The sequence below is a fragment of the Dendrobates tinctorius genome, unplaced genomic scaffold (genome assembly GCF_039654945.1).
Source record: "Dendrobates tinctorius isolate UK_male_01 unplaced genomic scaffold, ASM3965494v1 ptg000037l, whole genome shotgun sequence".
Classification (NCBI taxonomy): Eukaryota; Metazoa; Chordata; class Amphibia; order Anura; family Dendrobatidae; genus Dendrobates; species Dendrobates tinctorius.
Genome location: NW_027361705.1, coordinates 24,664,244 through 24,684,208, shown reverse-complemented (window position 1 = coordinate 24,684,208; position 19,965 = coordinate 24,664,244). Strand labels below are relative to the sequence as shown.

General features: G+C 45.9%; 1 protein-coding gene across 1 annotated transcript in view; it reads left to right on the top strand.

Moving 5' to 3' along the window:
* The window catches only part of LOC141088136 (4-galactosyl-N-acetylglucosaminide 3-alpha-L-fucosyltransferase FUT5-like), an 83,239-nt gene extending 68,590 nt beyond the window's left edge, over positions 1-14,649 (top strand). The window contains exon 2 of the mRNA XM_073574073.1: positions 13,439-14,649. Coding sequence (XP_073430174.1) covers positions 13,450-14,505 — 1,056 coding nt within the window. The 5' untranslated portion in view covers positions 13,439-13,449 and the 3' untranslated portion in view covers positions 14,506-14,649. The remainder of the gene's footprint in view (positions 1-13,438) is intronic.
* Positions 14,650-19,965: the final 5,316 nt, after the last annotated feature.

Here is a 19,965-nt window from a genome sequence, read left to right as displayed (position 1 = left end):
TTTGAATCTCTGCGTACACTTTTGGACACTGGACACTTGTGGATTGTGTGCGGCCCACTGATATCTGAGCGCTATGTGACACGCTCGATGGCACAGCTGCCTGTGACCAAAGTGACGAGAGGATAATGGAGATTTTGAATCTCTGCGTACACTTGTGGACAGTGGACACTTGTGGATTGTGTGCGGCCCACTGATATCTGAGTGCTATGTGACACGCTCGATGGCACAGCTGCCTGTGACCAAAGTGACGAGAGGATAATGGAGATTTTGAATCTCTGCGTACACTTGTGGACAGTGGACACTTGTGGATTGTGTGCGGCCCACTGATATCTGAGCGGTATGTGACACGCTCGATGGCACAGCTGCCTGTGACCAAAGTGACGAGAGGATAATGGAGATTTTGAATCTCTGCGTACACTTTTGGACACTGGACACTTGTGGATTGTGTGCGGCCCACTGATATCTGAGCGCTATGTGACACGCTCGATGGCACAGCTGCCTGTGACCAAAGTGACGAGAGGATAATGGAGATTTTGAATCTCTGCATACACTTTTGGACACTGGACACTTGTGGATTGTGTGCGACCCACTGATATCTGAGCGCTATGTGACACGCTCGATGGCACAGCTGCCTGTGACCAAAGTGACGAGAGGATAATGGAGATTTTGAATCTCTGCGTACACTTTTAGACACTGGACACTTGTGGATTGTGTGCGGCCCACTGATATCTGAGCGCTATGTGACACGCTCGATGGCACAGCTGCCTGTGACCAAAGTGACGAGAGGATAATGGAGATTTTGAATCTCTGCGTACACTTTTGGACACTGGACACTTGTGGATTGTGTGCGGCCCACTGATATCTGAGCGCTATGTGACACGCTCGATGGCACAGCTGCCTGTGACCAAAGTGACGAGAGGATAATGGAGATTTTGAATCTCTGCGTACACTTTTGGACAGTGGACACTTGTGGATTGTGTGCGGCCCACTGATATCTGAGCGCTATGTGACACGCTCGATGGCACAGCTGCCTGTGACCAAAGTGACGAGAGGATAATGGAGATTTTGAATCTCTGCGTACACTTTTGGACACTGGACACTTGTGGATTGTGTGCGGCCCACTGATATCTGAGCGCTATGTGACACGCTCGATGGCACAGCTGCCTGTGACCAAAGTGACGAGAGGATAATGGAGATTTTGAATCTCTGCGTACACTTGTGGACAGTGGACACTTGTGGATTGTGTGCGGCCCACTGATATCTGAGCGCTATGTGACACGCTCGATGGCACAGCTGCCTGTGACCAAAGTGACGAGAGGATAATGGAGATTTTGAATCTCTGCGTACACTTGTGGACAGTGGACACTTGTGGATTGTGTGCGGCCCACTGATATCTGAGCACTATGTGACACGCTCGATGGCACAGCTGCCTGTGACCAAAGTGACGAGAGGATAATGGAGATTTTGAATCTCTGCGTACACTTGTGGACAGTGGACACTTGTGGATTGTGTGCGGCCCACTGATATCTGAGCGCTATGTGACACGCTCGATGGCACAGCTGCCTGTGACCAAAGTGACGAGAGGATAATGGAGATTTTGAATCTCTGCGTACACTTTTGGACACTGGACACTTGTGGATTGTGTGCGGCCCACTGATATCTGAGCGCTATGTGACACGCTCGATGGCACAGCTGCCTGTGACCAAAGTGACGAGAGGATAATGGAGATTTTGAATCTCTGCGTACACTTTTGGACAGTGGACACTTGTGGATTGTGTGCGGCCCACTGATATCTGAGCGCTATGTGACACGCTCGATGGCACAGCTGCCTGTGACCAAAGTGACGAGAGGATAATGGAGATTTTGAATCTCTGCGTACACTTTTGGACACTGGACACTTGTGGATTGTGTGCGGCCCACTGATATCTGAGCGCTATGTGACACGCTCGATGGCACAGCTGCCTGTGACCAAAGTGACGAGAGGATAATGTAGATTTTGAATCTCTGCGTACACTTGTGGACAGTGGACACTTGTGGATTGTGTGCGGCCCACTGATATCTGAGCGCTATGTGACACGCTCGATGGCACAGCTGCCTGTGACCAAAGTGACGAGAGGATAATGGAGATTTTGAATCTCTTCGTACACTTGTGGACAGTGGACACTTGTGGATTGTGTGCGGCCCACTGATATCTGAGCGCTATGTGACACGCTCGATGGCACAGCTGCCTGTGACCAAAGTGACGAGAGGATAATGGAGATTTTGAATCTCTGCGTACACTTGTGGACAGTGGACACTTGTGGATTGTGTGCGGCCCACTGATATCTGAGCGCTATGTGACACGCTAGATGGCACAGCTGCCTGTGACCAAAGTGACGAGAGGATAATGGAGATTTTGAATCTCTGCGTACACTTTTGGACACTGGACACTTGTGGATTGTGTGCGGCCCACTGATATCTGATCGCTATGTGACACGCTCGATGGCACAGCTGCCTGTGACCAAAGTGACGAGAGGATAATGGAGATTTTGAATCTCTGCGTACACTTTTGGACACTGGACACTTGTGGGTTGTGGGCGGCCCACTGATATCTGAGCGCTATGTGACACGCTCGATGGCACAGCTGCCTGTGACCAAAGTGACGAGAGGATAATGGAGATTTTGAATCTCTGCGTACACTTGTGGACAGTGGACACTTGTGGATTGTGTGCGGCCCACTGATATCTGAGCGCTATGTGACACGCTCGATGGCACAGCTGCCTGTGACCAAAGTGACGAGAGGATAATGGAGATTTTGAATCTCTGCGTACACTTGTGGACAGTGGACACTTGTGGATTGTGTGCGGCCCACTGATATCTGAGCGCTATGTGACACGCTCGATGGCACAGCTGCCTGTGACCAAAGTGACGAGAGGATAATGGAGATTTTGAATCTCTGCGTACACTTTTGGACACTGGACACTTGTGGATTGTGTGCGGCCCACTGATATCTGAGCGCTATGTGACACGCTCGATGGCACAGCTGCCTGTGACCAAAGTGACGAGAGGATAAGGGAGATTGGATTGCTTTTAAAAAAGCAGTTTGCGGAGCAGTGGGTAAACAGCAATGCCAGCGTGTCAGGAAGCCTTAGAAGGCAGCCCAACAACCAACACCACTGATACACCACAATATAGCCTCCCCTTGCACTGCACACACAGTGACTTGTGTGTTGTGCAGGCCAAATCGCTAGCAGCAGAAGCAGTTTTTTTGTCTTCTTCCCTGCCTAACGCTCTCCCTACAGAATCAGCAGCAACCTCTCCCTATACTAAGATCGGCAGAAGTAAGATGGCGGTCGGCGTGCACGCCCTTTTTTACCCCCTGTGACGCCCAACAAAGCAAGCCAATCACTTGCATGCCCTTCTGAAAGATGGTTGTGACCCGTGCCTATGTCATCACGTTGCCCACAGTGTCCGTGGATCCTGATTGGCTGAAAAAGAGCGCAAAACAAACTTTTGAAATGCGACTTTGGCGCGTAAGTTGCCGACCTCATGGCCGACCTCATCCTAGGGTCGGGTTTCGTTTCATGAAACCCGACTTTGCCAAAAGTCGGCGACTTTTGAATTTTTTCGACCCGTTTCGCTCAACTCTATTTAATACCTTGAATTCTTCATAACGTGTGGATATTACAGACCCCACACCATTTTTACTTATTTATAGCACAGGCGCCAGCTGATGAATACTCTCATGACCCTCACCTGTTCTCACTGTTATCAGCATCAGCAGGCATATGCTGAGGAAACAAAACCTACAAAAGACAAAATGAAAAAAACCCTGCTATAATTAAATAAGTAAAAAGGAAAAGTGCAATTAAATCATACAGAGTTCTTAGTAATACTGTATTTGATCAAACATAGCATAAAAGCCATCCCACCATCGACAAGGAGACTCTGTGGTCGGGGCGGTCCTACACTGTCTAGTATTAATTACCTTATCATGTGTCAAAGTTGACGTCTGTGTGAATAAGGGCAGACAAGGACCGGGTGGCATGGCTTTTATGCTATGTTTGCTCAAATACAGTCTTACTAAGAACTCTGTATGATTTAAATGCACTTTTGCTTTTTACTTATCTAATTATAGCAGGGTTTTTTTCATTTTGTCTTTTGTAGGTTTTGTATGCTTTTTGGCCATGTGAACATGCATTTATAGGCTGCATGTGTACCAACTCAAACCAAGCTCAATTTTTGTGTTTTTTTTTCCATATGCTGAGGAGAGTAGCACTCTCTTATCAGACAACACCTGTGACCGGCGGTAACCTTTTTACGGCTGGTCAAAACTGCTGGCTCGCACACTGTCTTCTGTATGACAGCAGGGGAGCCGCAGAGCTCTGACCAGCGGTAAAGATGTTACTGCCAATCTGAGCCAGTGTTTGCCAAGCTGTCACGCAGATGACAAACAACAGATGTTTGGGCGCCCCATTCAACTGAATGAGGTTCGAGTTCTGGTACCCGAACTGAACCTTTTTAAAGTGTTTGTCCGGATTCGAACATCCACAGTTCACCCATCACTAATACTGAAACAGCTAATGAGTGTGTGCACAGGTAATTATGGAAGGAGAGGTGGCAGAGGTCAACTGTAACCACCTATTTTAAACATAGAAAGTGATATGGGAAAAAAAGGCAAACCACTGTTTCTTTAATGATTAATTTAATATGAAAATGTGATATAAACATATTCCTTTTAACATTTGTAGGCCTAGGTCCAGGAGAGGCAAGTCTGATAGCTTCGATTTGGTGGTCATACAGTCTGGAGGGCATTTTTTAGAGCATTACTCTATAAGGGTCATGAAATTGGATAGTAGTGGATGAGAGCACTAAGGAACTTCAGTATGTATTACTGTATCTCCTGTAATAAACGTCTCTCTCCCTGACTTTGAAAGTTGGAAGGTATGACCGCTCCCCCTCCACCTACTAATTTGGAAGAAGGAAGAGTATGAGGCATGTAGAGAGGGGCCTTATTAGGACTTTTGCTATTGAGCCCTGTGATTTCAATGTATCCCACTGTATCTTAGGCTGGTTTCACATTAGCGCTTTTTAAGCGCACGCACGGCCGGGGGTAGCTCCGCCCCCGAGCCGGCTCTCTGCCCGGCGTGCCCGCCCCTTGCTTGTAGCGCCGCCTCCTAGCGCACAGCGGCGCCTGCGATCGGCGCACCCTATCTTTAGCATAGGGTGCGCAGATCGTGCGCAGGCCGAGCGCTAGTTGCGCTTTGACCTGCGCTGCGCACTTTTGATGGTGCGCCGTGCGCGCCAAAATCCGAAAAGTTTGATTTTGGCGCGCACGGCGCACCGTCAAAAGTGCGCAGCGCAGGTCAAAGCGCAACTAGCGCACGGCCTGCGCACGATCTGCGCACCCTATGCTAAAGATAGGGTGCGCCGATCGCAGGCGCCGCTGTGCGCTAGGAGGCGGCGCTACAAGCAAGGGGCGGGCACGCCGGGCAGAGAGCCGGCTCGGGGGCGGAGCTACCCCCGGCCGTGCGTGCGCTTAAAAAGCGCTAATGTGAAACCAGCCTTAGCAAAATACAGTGGGTACTGAAAGTATTCAAACCCCTTCAAATGTTTCAGTCTTTGTTTCATTGCAGCCATTTGGTAAATTCAAAAAAGTTCATTTTTTTCTCATTAATGTACACTCTACACCCCATTTTGACTGAAAACTTCCTGTCTGTCTTGATTATATAAGTCTGGGTAATGTGCTCCTCTTTGCCTGAGTATTTTGTTGCTGTTGGTTCCTGAGATCCTGCCTGCCTGCTGGTGGACTCCCTGTTGCTGCTGCTCATTACTTGGTGCTCTGCCTCTCCACGTTCTGCTGCCTACAATCCTCCGTGCATCTCCATGATGCTGTCTGTGCTTAACTATTGTCTGTACTGCTAGTTGGAGCTAGTCACCCCTGAAACTGCTGTGGCCAGTAAGGAATCCTGACATCATCATCTCCTTTAGGACTGTATTAGTCTGGGCTGCGGTGCTGGACTTGTGTGGGACGTTCAGCCCAATAGGTACACATTGTGACCTTCTCTGATTAATGCCACTTCCATATAATGCTGGGCTTCTACATTTAAGTGTCATGTGCATTTCCACCCTAATGATTACTGGACTTCTACACTTTAGTGCTGTGTGCGTGCTCATTCTTAAATATCGCTGGACTGCCTCATTAAAAGCGGTGTGCTTACTCACAGACTTTCTGCTGGACTTCTACGTTTAGTGCCTTGTACACACCAGCGTTATATTACTATTGGACTGGTTATATTAGCGGTCGCGCCCCACTCTTCAGTTACTCTGTATTGAGCTGTGCATTCGTTACTATTGCAGGAAGTGCTTTGTTAGTTTTACTTCACTTGCATCATTCCATATTGTGCTGTGTTTTCGTTACAATTGCAGGAAGTGCTCTGTTAGTTTGTCACTCTTGTTAAATATACTTATTTGCATCAACTTTGGTCTCAGTTTCATATTATCCCACACAATCAGATTCCGTAGTACCCATATAATTGCTACATCAACTATCACTGCAGCCCTCCACCAGTCAGGCTTTCATGGCAGAGTGGCCCGACTGAAGCCTCTCCTCAGTGCCAGTCATATGAAAGCCTGCATAGAGTTTGCTAAAAAACACACAAAGGACTCCCAGACTATGAGAAATAAGATTCTCTGGTCTGAGACGAAGATAGACCTTTTTGGTGATAACTCTAAGCAGTATGTGTGGAGAAAACCAGGCACTGCTCATCACCTGCCTAATACAATCCCAACAGTGAAACATGGTGGTGGTGGCAGCATCATGATATGGGGGTGTGTTTCAGCTGCAGGGACAGGACCTATGGTTGCAATTGAAGGAAACATGGATGTGGCCAAGTACAGAGATGTCCTGGATGAAAGTGAGAAAATGAGAGTGCTCTGGACCTCAGACTTGGCCAAAGGTTCACCTTCCAACCATGCAATGACCCAAAGCACACAAAAGAACAAAGGAGTGGCTTCAGAACAACTCTGTGACCAGGGGTGAACCTAGCCTCTGTGCAGCCTGAAGTGAAGTGCAGAACAGCGCCCCCCCATAGTAAATTTTTTAAACTCGGTAGAAATTAATCTGGTTCATATCCTGTAAAAATGAGGACAATAGTGGACATTTTAATAGAAAAAAATGATGTCCAAATGCAAGAATGTCACATGATCACACACACATACAAGAGCCTCACAGAAGAATCTGGAACAAGGGTCATTAATGGCAATGGCAGGCCTGGCATAAGCATACAGACACACAATGATGGCTGCAGAGCGGTGGTCCTGTAGGCAGACGCAGTCCTGCATCCTTATAGCACAGGAGTCAGCACTGATTGCCAACCTATTATCTCTGGCACATGCCTACAAAACTCTGGGCAGCTCCAATGTGGCCGCTGCCTGGCACTGACTAGTCAGACATGTCCATCATGCGGCATCATCCACACACCACATACAATGACACCTGCAGTCTGAGACTCAACAAGTCGCCACTACACTAAGGTGGTAAAATGGCTCGTCTTCACCAACAGACCACGCCTCCTCCAAAACGCTTAGCCAATCACAAGTGTCGCACACAGGGCTGTCCGGAGCTAACAGCAGGGGCCTTCCTATTGGGTTGAGTAAGGGATGTGAGAGCGGGAAGGGGGACGAGCGCAACCGACGTTCAGAAGAAACATGGCTGAATGCCTGTATGTACCGAGGAGCAGCATTGGATGTGGTGTGTAAGTTATGGGCAGTCAGTCCTGCAACAGAGACGTATGTGAAAGGGACAACGCATCCTGCACCAGGGCGTACAAAGAGATCATGGGGCCCCAAAGCAGAAGTTCTCATGGCTCCCCCTCCAAAAAAAAAACCTGTCTGGGTCACATAGGTACAAATATCACAACTTTGCTGCCGTTTCATAGCAATTTTCCTCCTGTTGAAGCCCACATTTTCCTTTCATTGCCCCCATAAAGTATGATGCCAACAAAGGTGCCCCACAAACAATATGACCCCCACAGTGATTCCTCCAAACGCACAGTATGATGACTTTACTGTACCCCCTCAACTATCCCGCCACAGTATGTTCTCCAACTGTGAGCCCCACATAGCCTTCCATACTGTATAAAGGACCTACGTAGGTCCCCAACACAGCCCTCCATAAAGTATAAAGGCTTCCTCAGAGCCCTTCATGTAATATCATGCCCTCCCACAGAGCCCTCCAAATATAATTACTTCCATATAGTATAACTGGCTTTATATAGTCCTCCATATATTATAATGCATCCCCAGAGTCCTCCATATATTATAATGCACCATCCATAGTCTTCCATATAACATAATGCACCCCCACAGTCCTCCATATAGTATATTGCCAGCGTGCGATATTGTATCAAAGGCAAGGATACAACCTTTGACGTATATGAACGTCAAAAGTGGTGAAGGGGTTAAATTACATTATATACTTGTATACAGCGCAAATAATACTGGACAACACATGTTCATTACATACACGTCATACAGTCACACATCATACATGTCCTCCGTCTTCGTACACACATGCTATATAACAGATGCACAGCAGGTACACATCATATACACAGAACATGCATGCAGGACAAGTGTATATACACACACTTTAGTATACTCAAAATATATCTAAACATACAGACACAACCCCCCCACACACACAGTCACATGCAGACACAACCCAGACAGTTAACACAGAGACACAACCCACACCAACACACAACAGACAAACCACACACCACACAGAGAGACACAACCCACACCGACACACAAGAGACAACCCACACACCACACAGAGACCACAGAGACACAACCCATACACCATACAACACAGAGACACAACCCACACCAACACACAACAGACAACCCACACACCACACAGAGAGACACAACCCACACCGACACACAAGAGACAACCCACACACCACACAGAGACCACAGAGACACAACCCATACACCATACAACACAGAGACACAACCCACACCAACACACAACAGACAATCCACACACCACACAGAGAGACACAACCCATACACCAGGGAGACACAACCAACACCGACACACAAGAGACAACCCACACACCACACAGACCACAGAGACACAACCCATACACCACACAACACAGAGACACAACCCACATGCAACACACAGACACACCACAGCCACAACCTACACACAAATAAACAGAGACACAACCCACACACACGCAGACACAACTCACAGAGACACAACCCACACACAGCCCACACCGACACAGCACCCACACAGACACAAAAAGACACAACCCCCCCACACACACAGACAAAACCCACACAGACACAAAACCCACACACACATACAAAACACACAAAACCCACACACACAGAGACACAAAACCCACACAGAGACACAAACACAACCCACACACATACAACCCAGTCACACAACCCACACACATGCATAAACACAACCCACACAGTCAACACAGAGACACAACCCACACACAAGCTGACACACCAGACACAACCCACACAACACACAGAGATACAACCTATGCACAAAGACAGAGAAACACAACCCACACACACATGCATAAACACAACCCACACAGTCAACACAGAGACACAACCCACACACAAGCTGACACACCAGACACAACCCACACAACACAAAGAGATATAACCTATACACAAAGACAGAGAAACACAACCCACACACATGCAGATACACACAGACACAACCCACACACACGCAGAACCAACCCACAGAGAGACACAACCCACATAGAGAGACACAACCAACACAGAGACACAACTCACACATAAAAAAGACACAACCCACCAAACAGAGAGAAACAAACCACACACACAATGACACAGACACACACGCATAAACACAACCCACACACAGTCAACACAGACACAACCAACACACACAACCCACACCAACACACAATAGACAACCCACACACTACACAGAGAGCACAACCCATACACCACACAATACAGAAAGGCACAACCCACACACAAGCAGACACACCACAGACACAACCCACAACACACAACACACAGAGAGATACAACCACACAGAGACACAATCAACTCAGAGAGACACAACCCCCACACAGACACAACCCACACACACAACCCATACACCACATAGAGAGCACAACCCATACACCACACAACAAAGACACAACCCACACGCACGCAGACAAACAGACCCAACCCACAGAGACACAACCCACACACAGATACTACCCACACAGACACACAGTGACACAACCCACACAGACACACACACAATACACACACAGACACAACCCACAGAGACACAAACAACACACACAATGACACAGACAAACACGCATAAACACAACCCACACACAGTCAACACAGACACAACCAACAAACACAACCCACACCAACACACAATAGACAACCCACAAACTACACAGAGCGCACAACCCATACACCACACAATGCAAAAATACACAACCCACACACAAGCAGACACACCACAGACGCAACCCACACCACACAACACACAGAGAGATACAACCTTCACACAAAGACACAGACCCAACCCACACACATAGACCCAACCCACACAGAGACACAACCAACTCAGAGAAACACAGCCCCCACACAGACACAACCCACACACACAACCCATACACCACATAGAGAGCACAACCCATACACCACACAACAAAGACACAACCCACACACGCAGACACACACAGACCCAACCCACAGAGAGACACAACCCACACACACAGATACTACCCACACAGACAGACACACAACCACAACCCACAGACACACAGAGATACAACCCACACAGACACACACACACACAATATGTAAGTAGCGGCAGCCGACAGGGGGTTGGTCCGTCACTGGCCGCAGACAGACTCGAGACAGAGACAGGATCGTGTCCAACAGGTCTTCTTTATTGATCGTATTTTCCACGACCCGCAGCTCCACACAGCAGCTGCTCGACTAACCCGGCAGCTTGACACAGCAGCAGCTCGACAGACTCCGCAGATTCACACAGCAGCTGCCCGACTTCGCAAACAGGCCCAGGTACCTTCACCTTCCTCCTTTAGCTAATTTACGTCCCTTGCGGCTCTTCCACTGTGGTTGCCCTAGGCCTACCACCACAGTGCTTTACCAGTCCGAGTCCGTTCGTTTTATGGTATCTCAGTCTGTCTCTGTCTGCGGCCCCTCCTGTCAGGGCCACCCCCCGTGACCTGTTCCCCTGTCAATCCCCTCAGGAGCCTCTTTTCTGTCCTCTCTCCTCAGCAGACCCTCCTGTCTCCTGCGCTCCTCTCACTGACTGACCCTTCCAGAACCTTCTCTCATCCTTTTATCCCTCCCGTTCTTGTAACCCCGCCCCCCATGACTTGACAGTTTCTTTAGCCAATGGCAGTTGTTCAATCCCATCCTCACACTCTCCACTGCCCTCTAATGGTCAAACTCCAATATTACACTCTTCTTCTTTATCTTCAGCTGTTTCCCATCTTTTACTCTAACAGTCCACACACAATACACTACACCTTTGCCTTCCCACTGCAAACATGTCCGCCCATCAGTCCACCTTCCCTACAAATACACACACAGACACAACCCACACAGAGACACAACCACAACCCACACAGACACATGGAGACACAGACTCCTCTGTGCTACAGGGGTGGGAGTTGATGTACATGTGCAGCTTCCCCTGCTCGCAGCCTCTGAGCCCCACACCCACTCTCACTGCCAGGACTGCCCAGCAGATCTGTCACCTTGTGTATTGGAGCTGCTTCTCCTCAGTATCTTCCAGCACAGGTGGCTCCTTTGATCTTATTTCCTGGCTCTCACTTCTTCCTTTCAAAGAGGCGCCATGCAGGGGGACAGGAGCACTGGCCAATCAGCTCTTCTGTCAGTGATGTGAGAGCGTTCATTGGCCAGTGTTCTTCTCCTGCAGGAGGACACCTCCCCTCTCGGAGTTGCTTAACCCCAAGGGTGAAAGCTGCCGCCCACCTGTAATGGTAAGTGCATATTCCCCCAGCACAGCAGGAGAGAGTTGGACGTCAGGGAGAGAAGAGCATCCAAATGCAGGCACAAGCCAGCATCTGAATGAACGGCCACCTGCAGATGCCGCCCCCTTTTTATCAGCAGGTGGCGCCGCCTGAAGCAACCGACTCAAGTTGCCTCATGATAGGAGCGGCCCTGTCTGTGACCATTCTTGACTGGCCCAGCCAGAGCCCTGACCTAAACCCAACTGAACATATCTGGAGAGACATGAAAATGGCTGTCCACCAATGTTCACCATCCAACCTGTCGGAACTGGAGAGGATCTGCAAGGAAGAATGGTAGAGGATCCCAAAATCCAGGTGTGAAAAATTAGTTGCATCATTCCCAAGAAGACTCATGGCTGTATTAGCTCAAAAGGGTTCTTCTACTCAATACTGAGTAAAGAGTCTGAATACTTATGACCATGTGATATTTCAGTTTTTCTTTTTTAATAAATTTGCAAAAATTTCTACATTTCTGTTTTTTTCAGTCAAGATGGAGTGCAGAGTGCACATTAATGAGAAAAAAAATGATTTCTTTTTTTAATTTACCAAATGGCTGCAATGAAACAAAGAGTGAAAAATGTAAAGGGGTCTGAAGACTTTCCATATCCACTGTAGCTGTCTCCCCTACTTTACTCCCCAGGCTATATCTTAGACTGCTGTATATTACAAATTGCTAATCTGCCTGTAGCTAGTAAGACATTAAATGCTTCAGTTATTAAAGAGATTATTCACATTTTACAAACCATTTAAAGGGAACCTGTCACCATTTTTGCCATACCAGCTAAAACTATGACCTTACTAAACGTTTGCTATGCATTCTGTAAATAATTATGCAACCCCCTGACTCCACCCTTTATTGCCCTGAAAAACCTTTATTTCTCCCGTGCTGTATTCTAATCGGGTACCTCGACTGCTGCTCGGCATCCTGGATGTGGATGATGTCTCCTGCGTCATCCTCATCACCGTGAGAAATGTTGCGCCTGCGCTGACAAATCATGTCTTGTGCTTGCACAGTATGATTTGCCAATTACAAGCAAAGCCGAAAAGCAGAAGGGCGCATGCACCAGCAAACGTATTTCCAGCACATGGAAGTAGTTCCAGTAGATAAGCCAGAAATACGTTGGCCTGCGCATGCGCACTTCTGCTTTTCGGCTTTGCCTACAATCTCCATGTAATATACTTGCTGCACCATCCAGATTAGAAATATTTGTTGCTGCTTTCCTCTCTATTTGTTTTACAATTCCATGAAAAACTCTTTCTCTCTCTTGGAAAATTAAAACTATGCATCTTTAGTTACATTTCTATACGTATGTTTAAAAAAATGCAAGTTTCATAAAAACTGAATAAACCATTTTGTTTTTTTGTAGTTGATCAGAAAATGAAGAAAAGCTTTCACAAGCAGGTCCTGAGTTGTGGCTGTCTTCTTTTGTTAGTCCTTTTTATTATTTTATGGATCTCCAAGAATTTGTCAACTATAACCCAAAGGCAGGAAATGCATCATGTGTTCATACAAAGGACCTCAAAAGAGGATGCTGACAAGACCCAACTTCTCATTCTTGTCTGGACTTGGCCATTTGGAGAATTATTTCCTTTGGACACTTGTCAGTCTATTTACGGCATTTCGGGGTGCACTTTGACAGCAGATCGTATGATGCTAAGCCAAGCTGACGCCGTGATTATCCATCATTTTGACATCATGTATAACAAAGACCTGCCTCGAGGGTCAAGACCACACTATCAACGTTGGGTTTGGTTTAACATTGAACCTCCCATTGTCACAGAAAACCTCAAGATGTTAGACAACCTCATAAACCTAACTATGACTTATCGAGAAGACTCTGACATTTTTCTTCCTTATGGTTTTCTAAAACCACTGAAGGAATCGCAAGTTTTCAAAATCCCTTCAAAATCTAAGTTGGTTTCTTGGGTAGTAAGTAAATGGTACCCAAGCAATAAGCGCACAACTTACTATGAGGAACTGAAAAATTACATCCAAATTGATGTATATGGAAAGGAACACAAGGAACTGAGCTGGGATAATTTTTACAGCACCATTTCACAATATAAATTTTATTTAGCATTTGAAAATTCTGACCATAAGGACTATATTACCGAGAAGCTGTGGATCAATTCTTTTGACGTAGGGGTTGTTCCTGTTGTCCTTGGAGCCTCTCGTAAAAACTATGAACGCTTTATCCCTCCTGACTCCTTTATTCATGTGGATGATTTCCATAGTCCGAAGGAGCTGGCGCTGTTTCTATTAGAGTTGGACAAAGACAATCCAAGATATGAACAATATTTTAAGTGGAAATCAAAATATGCTCTAGGTGCAGAACAAGGTTGGGATAAACATTACTGCAAAGCGTGCAGAGAACTACAAGAAAAGCCAGGTTATAAGGTTATTCCCAGTGTGGAAAAATGGTTTCTTAGCTAAAAAGAATGTGTCATCAGAAAATTGCTTGTCTAAATCAAGATTGTAATGCGTGCGTGTCAGTATGCATATATTTAAAAACTTGAGATATATATATTAATGTATGCTCATTTTTGTATTTTGGTAAATTGAAGAGATATGTACAAAAAATGCACTATTCTATGGTAACACTGTGCTGGATTAAAATCCACAATTTTTCCTTGAACAGGAGTGCTGCCTGATTTTTTTCCATTTATATTTTGCGTTGGACAACCACAATACTCAGGAAGCATTGCACCCAAAACTTGCTCAAATTTGTGCTGCTATCTGTGTATACAGTACAAACCAAAAGTTTGGACACACCTTCTCATTCAAAGACTTTTCTTTATTTTCATGACTATGAAAATTGTAGATTCACACTGAAGGCATCAAAACTATGAATTAACACATGTGGAATTATATAATTAACAATAAAGTGTGAAACAACTGAAAATATGTCTTATATTCTAGGTTCTTCAAAGTAGCCACCTTTTGCATTGATTACTGCTTTGCAAACTCTTTGCATTCTCTTGATGAGCTTCAAGATGTAGTCACCGGAAATGGTCTTCCAACAGTCTTGAAGAAGTTCCCAGAGATGCTTAGCACTTGTTGGCCCTTTTTTCTTCACTCTGCGGTCCAGCTCACCACAAACCATCTTGATTTGGTTCAGGTTTGGTGACTGTGGTGGCTAGGTCATCTGGCATAGCACCCCATCACTCTCCTTCTTGGTCAAATAGCCCTTACACAGCCTGGAGGTGTGTTTGGGGTCATTGTCCTGTTGAAAAATAAATTAAGGTCCAACTAAACTCAAACCGGATGGAATAGCATGCCACTGCAAGATGCTGTGGTAGCCATGCTGGTTCAGAATGCCTTCAGTTTTGAATAAATGCCCAACAGTGTCACCAGCAAAGCACCCCCACACCATCACACCTTCTCCATTCTTCACTGTGGGAACCAGGCATGTAGAGCCCATCCATTCACCTTTTCTGCATCGCACAAAGACACGGTGGTTGGAACCAAAAATCTCAAATTTGGACTCATCAGACCAAAGCACAGATTTCCACTGGTCTAATGTCCATTCCTTGTATTCTTTAGCCCAAACAAGTCTCTTCTGCTTGTTGCCTGTCCTTAGCAGTGGTTTCCTAGCAGCTATTTTACCATGAAGGCCTGCTGCACAAAGTCTCCTCTTAACAGTTGTTGTGGAGATGTGTCTGCTGCTAGAACTCTGTGTGGCATTGACCTGGTCTCTAATCTGAGCTGCTGTTAACCTGCGATTTCAGAGGCTGGTGACTCGGATGAACTTATCCTCTGCAGCAGAGGTGACTCTTGGTCTTCCTTTCCTGGGGCGGTCCTCATGTGAGCCAATTTCTTTGTAGCGCTTGATGGGTTTTGCCACTGCACTTGGGGACACTTTCAAAGTTTTCCCAATTTTTCGTACTGACTGACCTTCATTTCTTAAAGTAATGATGGTCACTCGTTTTTCTTTACTTAGCTGCTTTTTTCTTGCCATAATACAAATTCTAACAGTCAATTCAGTAGGACTATCAGCTGTGTATCCACCAGACTTCTGCACAACACAACTGATGGTCCCAACCCCATTTATAAGGCAAGAAATCCCGCTTATTAAACCTGACAGGGCACACCTGTGAAGTGAAAACCAATTCCAGTGACTACTTCTTGAAGCTCATCAAGAGAATGCCAAGAGTGTGCAAAGCAGTAATCAAAGCAAAAGGTGGCTACTTTGAAGAACCTAGAATATAAGACATATTTTCAGTTGTTTCACACTTTTTGTTAATTATATAATTCCACATGTGTTAATTCATAGTTTTAATGCCTTGAGAGTGAATCTACAATTTTCATAGCCATGAAAATAAAGAAAACTCTTTGAATGAGGTGTGTCCAAACTTTTGGTCTGTACTATATATATATATATATATATATATATATTCGAAAAATAAATTTGCAGTTTTGATACTGGTTTCTAGCCTAATAATAGGATTTTTCAGCAGTACAATTATCAAATATGGCCGAATAAATCGTTGTGAGATCGAAATGACTTGCACGTATCGCCACAATCGGTGGTTCTCCCACCCCAAGTGTCAGAGTCCTTCCTCATTAGGCTTTGTCTGACTGTACAGGGACATGGTCTGATCACACCACAGCTCCTTGGCATGGTAGGAAGCAAAGAGGATACAGCGTGTTCTGCCTTCTTCCACGTATGGCGCTGTGTGGATTCCAGCATACGGCTTAACCTTTCACCCACTCCCAGAAACAAGACTGTATGGGTGCTTAAGTCTATTATTTATTGGGATGATATGGACAACAATGGGTGATGATAACAGATGGTATAGTAGAACACAGTAGTAGATGAGAACAGGGGTTGTTTTACAGAGTTGTAGATGATATCAGAGATTGTTGAACCACAGTTATGGATGATTCAGGTAAAAACTACAAGAAACAGATAATACAGCATGTCAGTACTGGTAGATAATATAAAATACACAAATACTGGCAGGTAATCACAGCAATACAAGGTACTATCACAACAGTAGCATTAATACAGGATGCTGTTATATCGGTAGCATGCATTATATAGCAGCTGAGCAATACAACATACACAGCAGTAAAAGAGATGTCTAAGGCTACTTTCACACATCAGTTTTTTGCCGTCAGGTAGGATCCGGCTATTTTTAGAAAAAACGGATCCGGCATAAATTTTGGAGAACTGTAGAAACGGATCTGTTTTTTTGCTGGATCCGTCTAGCAGGATATATCTGTTCCTGGGGGCTGGCCAATTGGATCTGAGCATGCGCAGACTTAAAAAACCGGATCCGGTGGCTGGATCCGTCTTTTTCTGGATCCGGCGCATTCCGGCGCCCATAGACTTTCATTGTAGCAAAAAGCTGGAAGCGCCGGATCCGGCGCTTCCGGCTTTTTCGCCAGAGACAAAAAACGTTACAGTAGCCGTTTTTTCCAGACGCCGGAATGAGACAAGTTGCCGGATCCGGCAAAAAACGGATGAAACGCAATGCCATCCGGCACGATCCGGCGCTAATGCAAGTCAATGGGGAAAAACTGGATCCGGCATTGCATTTTGCCGGATCCGGTTTTACAAAAAAAAGCCGGATCGCGCCTGAAGGGAAAAAACTGATGTGTGAAAGAGGCCTAAGGCTGGTTTCACATTAGTGTTTTTATGCGCAGCGCATCTTGCGCATCCGTGCGCATGCGTCATGCGTACCTATGTTTAACATGGCGTACGCATGGTTTTGCGTTCATCTGCGTTTTCTTGCACATGCTTTTTTTCAAGGCGTGCGTCTAGACGCACCAGATGCAACCTGTTGCACTTTTGGGTCTGTCCAAAGGCGTAAAAAAAGTATGCGTTTGCTTGCGCACAGAATGTGCCATAATGTATTCGTCTATGGGAACGCAGGCGTGCGCATGGACATGCGTATGCCTGCGTTTGGGTACACATGCGTTTTACCAATAAACATGTGTAGACACTGGTTTTAACCCCTAGAGAACGAATGCGCATAAAAAACTCAAACGCATGCAAAAACGCATGATGCATTTTTGCATGCGTTTCTACATGTGCACGATGCGCTGCGCACAAAGACACAAATGTGAAACTAGCCTAAAACAACTAATGGCTGCAAGCTTTGCACTCACTGAACAGAGGATGCATATCCAGAGGATGCATATAACAAACATGCAGTGAAATAACATTACAGAAGCTGAACATGCATTGCAAACATCATGGAGGGCTGCATTATGGCTGCTAACACAGATGCATAGCATAGTTTACATACATGCATTAAACCTTACCGGAATCCACTTGTTATAAGCAGTGGTTTTACAGGGAGCTGAGCAGATGTGAGCTACTCAAAAGACTGGCTGAAAATGGTTACATGTTGTTGATCAGGGCAGGAAGAAGGGAGGTTATGAACAGTTAACCATTTAGGAAAGCAGAAGATTCCAAACACATGAATAAGAAAGAGAAGGGCAACTTATGACACCTACTGGCAATAGCTGGAACAGCACTTAAAAATATCTTGCTGCACATAATGGGCAGAACACAGAGAGAAATAGCTACGATACTGATGCTGTAATGTCTGTATACTCCTTTGCTTCCTCCCCTGCAAAGGAGATGTGGTATGATCAGACCATGTCCCTGTACAGTCATACACAGCTATTACACAGAACACAGCAGGGGCACATTTACAAGAGCACAGGAACATTTATTTATTTTTTACATATCCAATTGTGGAATTATTTCAAGATATTTAATGAAAATGTTCTGTGTTTTGTTTTCATGTGAAAACCTTTTTCGCCAAGAGAGCTGATCTATATTTTTCTAAGAGTATTAGTTTATGAAAACTATTTATTCATGTTAGAAAAAAATGTAAAGAATAAGATCTCTGCTTTCTATCAGTGAATGAATGGATGCATTTATGACTAATGAGGGACATAGCACGTCATGAGTGGTTGTCAGTTCTCGCATCAGCATGTGCTATGTCCGTCATGCTGTGAACACGGAGTGACATTTCTGTTGTGACTGCTGAGCAGCACTGGAAGTGGTGCAGGAACCCATGTCAGTGGTCCCCAAACCCGGTGTGTGGGATCAGTCAGTGAATATGGTTGACCGATAACAACATGATAGAGCATGAGGTGCTGAAATATCAGAATATCAGAAGCTCGGCACAGTTTACAGCTGTGAGAGCCAGGGATGGTACCAGCCCCACTCCTAGCTCATTAATCCTCCAGATGCCATGATTGAGAGTGATCACAACAGTTGGAAGGTTGCGAGAGGGAGGGGGCTCCCTCTCTCATCCCCCATCGGCACAATCAAGACAAAATCACAGGGAACCGATGGTTATTATGGCACCCAAAGGTCAAACAATGACATTCTGCCACAGGCAGTGTGTAACAGACAATCTGCCTGTTTAATAACACAGGTCTCATGTATTGAAATGTTGGTGCATTGCAATGCATTATGTATAAGCAAAAAACATAAGGCTGTGGGGTTTTACTCAGTACCGGGCCGGTGTCTTAAAGGGGATGTGTTGCGGTGGTGGTGACCCAGTCCGTGGCCCTGGGTGTCCATGTAAAACAGGTGGAATTGATAAAGTTTATGTATGAATAAGTTTGTGATGCCACCTGTGGTATCTGGTCAGAAGGGGACCAGCGCTGAAGTGCAGATCCTCTGGGACAGATGGTGTGATGCAGCAGAATTGTAATAGCTCTCCACAGGTAGAGCTAGAGTCCCAGGGCAGCAGTAGTAGATGTTGAGGTAGATGGTGTAGTGTTAGGCACAGAGATGTAGCAGAGTGCTGAAGGGGTTGGTGCTGGATGAAGGCAATGACACAGCTAAATGCAGTTCCAATGCTCTACTCACATTTCTGGCATAGACAAGTGCCCGCTTCAGTGCCGTGTTCTCCATGTGAGGGG